This window comes from Sinocyclocheilus grahami, unplaced genomic scaffold, assembly GCF_001515645.1.
Source record: "Sinocyclocheilus grahami isolate Dianchi unplaced genomic scaffold, SAMN03320097.WGS_v1.1 scaffold1212.1, whole genome shotgun sequence".
Taxonomy (NCBI): domain Eukaryota; kingdom Metazoa; phylum Chordata; class Actinopteri; order Cypriniformes; family Cyprinidae; genus Sinocyclocheilus; species Sinocyclocheilus grahami.
This window is the reverse complement of record NW_015506391.1, coordinates 255887-259151: the sequence shown is the minus strand read 5'-3', so window position 1 is coordinate 259151 and position 3265 is coordinate 255887. Positions and strand designations below refer to the sequence as shown.

Genomic DNA, 3265 nt, shown 5'->3' with positions numbered 1-3265 from the left:
TGCTTCTTAGGGGCCCTCGTTTCGGGCGCTCCAGGGCTGGGCATGCAGAGCGACTTAGTTCTGCATTTACTTAATAGCACAGCACTATTGGATGCGTTCCCCATAAACGTGTATACGCAACTGGAGAGACCATTCAAAAGGGAATGCTCCGGTTACTAATGTAGCCTTGGTTCCCTGAGATAAAGGAACAAGCGTTGCGTAAGCTGGCATGCTATAAGTCTGCACACAAGTTGATGGCTGTCGCTGACAGTTGAAAGATTCTGAAGAATAGCGCTCTGAGCCGACTTAGCTTTTAGTAGTTGGCTCCTCCCCTTTTGGCGGGTTGAAGCACCATTTGTTTGTGCAGGTACACGAACGTGAACAAATCAGGCTTCAGTATAACAGGAGTAAACAGGAGTTTCCCCCATAAGCGTGTATACGCAACGCTCGTACCCTCATATCAGGGAACCAAGGTTACGTTAGTAACTGGAGCATTCTTTACATTTTCTGTTCATCAAAGAATCATGAAAAAATTGTTATCACAGTTTCAAGAAAAATATTAAGAAGCACAAATGTTTTCAACATTGATAATAATACAAAATGTTTTTCAGTACTAAATCAAAATATTAGAATGATCCTTCAGAAGGATTATATGACATTGAAGACTGGAGTAATGACATGTAATGAAAATTCATTATTTTTATATTATATATAAAATATATGAATTAGACATCATTTAGACAAGTTTTATCTAATTTCTCATTGCGTAGAGGACAACATAGTAGGTAAATAAAAGTGACATAGCTTTATCCCACTATCCCCGATTTACAAAACACCAAATCTGGACATCTACAACAAAGTTCTTGTCAAATGTGCAATTCTCAGAAATCTGACATTTAGCAGGAAATGGAAAGATACTTCAGCAGATCATTTGTAACAGGCTTTATGTGGCTTACTCAGCTCAGGGTTTTTGGAAAGGACATTTTATAAATAATCCATGTGCTTTTAAAAAGAGTAGAATTACTTGTAATTGTTTACCTTAATCATAGTGTCAAACTGGTAAATGCAGCAGCTGAGTTCAACCATATTAGATCTATACAGTTCCCTCATTCTGAAGTCCTTCATTAGCCTCACAAAAATGTAGAAGGCCTCCTCTTCAGCCATTTAAAAAGGTGATCATCTCAATTCATTGACTAGTACTAGCTACTATAATTTGTAACTATATAATTTCAATTAAAAAAGCAATTCATTACCTGTGTGAGCAATAGACCTACAATAAACACACTTCCCTGGCAGTAGCCAATCAAGATTGAGTAAGCCTGCAATTAAATCCGCATTGTGTTATCTATACTCCTAAAATGCATAATTCTTAATTTTTTTCTGTATGATCACAGATAGAGATTCTCTGTTATCTAACCTTCAGCACATTAAACAGTGGTTTCTGGCACGTAGCGACCTTGTTGTGAAAGAGCTGGTGTTGAGGGAGGATACGTGTCAGGTCTCTGAGTATCAGCTTCTCAGAGGGAGACGAGCTCTTCAGTAGATCTGAGTACTTCTGTTCTGCCGCACATCAACATTCTGAGCGTCACACAACAGCTGCCACACAATGGCCAGCAGGTGATCAGGGATCAGGGAAGAATAGTAAGGCAAACTGAGTGAAGAGACTGAAATAATGATATGAAACTTGTGGATCGATAAGTTGATTACCTTGATCTGTCCCACTTTTCTCTTTCGCCAATCGTCCCATTCTTTAATGACATTACCCCATAAGCCATCCTCAAAAGAGAGGGTTTTGGGTGAGGTGGGACTTCGCAGGACCCCATTCACAGAGTACATAGACTTACTGTCAGTCTCTAGCAGTCTGTTGAGGAAAACAGGAGTGTAGATATGATGTGTACTTCTCAATTTCATACACCAAATAGAACTGAGGGATTAATTATTAGGAAAGAATGACTTAATCCTTGCCATTTATAAAAACCTTAATTCTTTACAATAATCCAAAATAAGTGAGTATTTAAGCTGTATCAATTTATATAAAACATTGTGTATACAAAAAATTTAATAATGTATACAAATAGTATTTGAAATACATCTAATGTTTGTTCTGAATGTATATGAAAATAAATTAAACGAATGAATGAATGAATAAATAAATAATAGCATTATTTTTATAAGTACTATTTTGAAATGCATGATACACATGAATATATTAAATATACATAAAGTATTTGTAATATATATAATAATGTTGGTTTGATGCTAAAGGTAAATAAAATAAATTAAACAAACAAATAAATAAATAGCATACTTTTGATAAGTATATTTTGAGATGTAAGATAAACCTGAATATATGATATATACATGCAGTCTTAAAAAAATGTTTGATAGAAAGTTTGATGCTGAATGTCAATAAAAACAAATAAATTTACTTTTGATAAGTTCTGTTTTGAGATGTATGATCAACATGATCAGCATTTAAAATGCATCTAATAATGTTTCATGTTGAATGGCAATAAAAAATAAACAAATAAATAAACAGACAAATAAATAGCATACTTTTAGTAAGCACTATTTTGAGATGTTTGATAAACATGAATGACACACACACACACACACACACACACACACACACACACACAGCATTTAAAAAACTTCTGATAAAAAGGTTTGTTTGATGCAGAATGCCAATAGAAAGAAAGAAAAACAAAGAAAGAAAGAAAGAAATTATGTTGTCTAATCTTAAACCTATAGAAAACAAGTTGGGCACACAGTGTGGAAACAGAGATGTATCAGTAATGTAATGTGCAACTTTTTAGTTTAAATTGTTGTTTCTTGGAAACAGTGTGGTATGGGTGTGAAGAAGTGACCTGTTCTGTTCCTCTAGTTTAGCAAGTAACTTCATGTCATCCACACTGAGCTGAGATCCCGTTGAGGGAGACAGAGATGATACAGTCAAAGAGTCCATATGTAACACTCAAAGCAAAGCAGGATGTCTTAGAAACTGAGTAATTCTCTCCAATGAGCTAAAACATCATTAAATGACAGAAACACACAAAATACACACACACACAAACACACAAATATTTATATATATATATATATATATATATATATATGAAGAGTTTGGTTCCAAAACGCTATAAATCCATTTTGATTAATTTGAGTAAAAATGTGTTTTCTTAACAAGAAAGTGTCAAGATGAAAACCACTATTTTCTGTTTCAAACTTTCACATAGCATCTTTAGGTTATAATAACATAAAAAATTCAAATCCAGATTTTGATTTT

At 34.0% G+C, this 3265-nt stretch overlaps 1 protein-coding gene across 1 annotated transcript in view; it reads right to left on the bottom strand.

Annotated features, from left to right (window-relative positions):
• Nucleotides 1–1498: 1498 nt before the first annotated feature.
• LOC107568085 (ecotropic viral integration site 5 protein-like) overlaps nt 1499–3265 on the bottom strand; it is a 5282-nt gene continuing 3515 nt past the window's right edge. Inside the window, exons 2-3 of the mRNA XM_016253926.1 lie at nt 1687–1840; nt 1499–1575 (exon numbers count right to left, since the gene is read on the bottom strand). Of these exons, the coding sequence (XP_016109412.1) occupies nt 1516–1575; nt 1687–1840 (214 nt within the window). The 3' untranslated portion in view covers nt 1499–1515. The remainder of the gene's footprint in view (nt 1576–1686; nt 1841–3265) is intronic.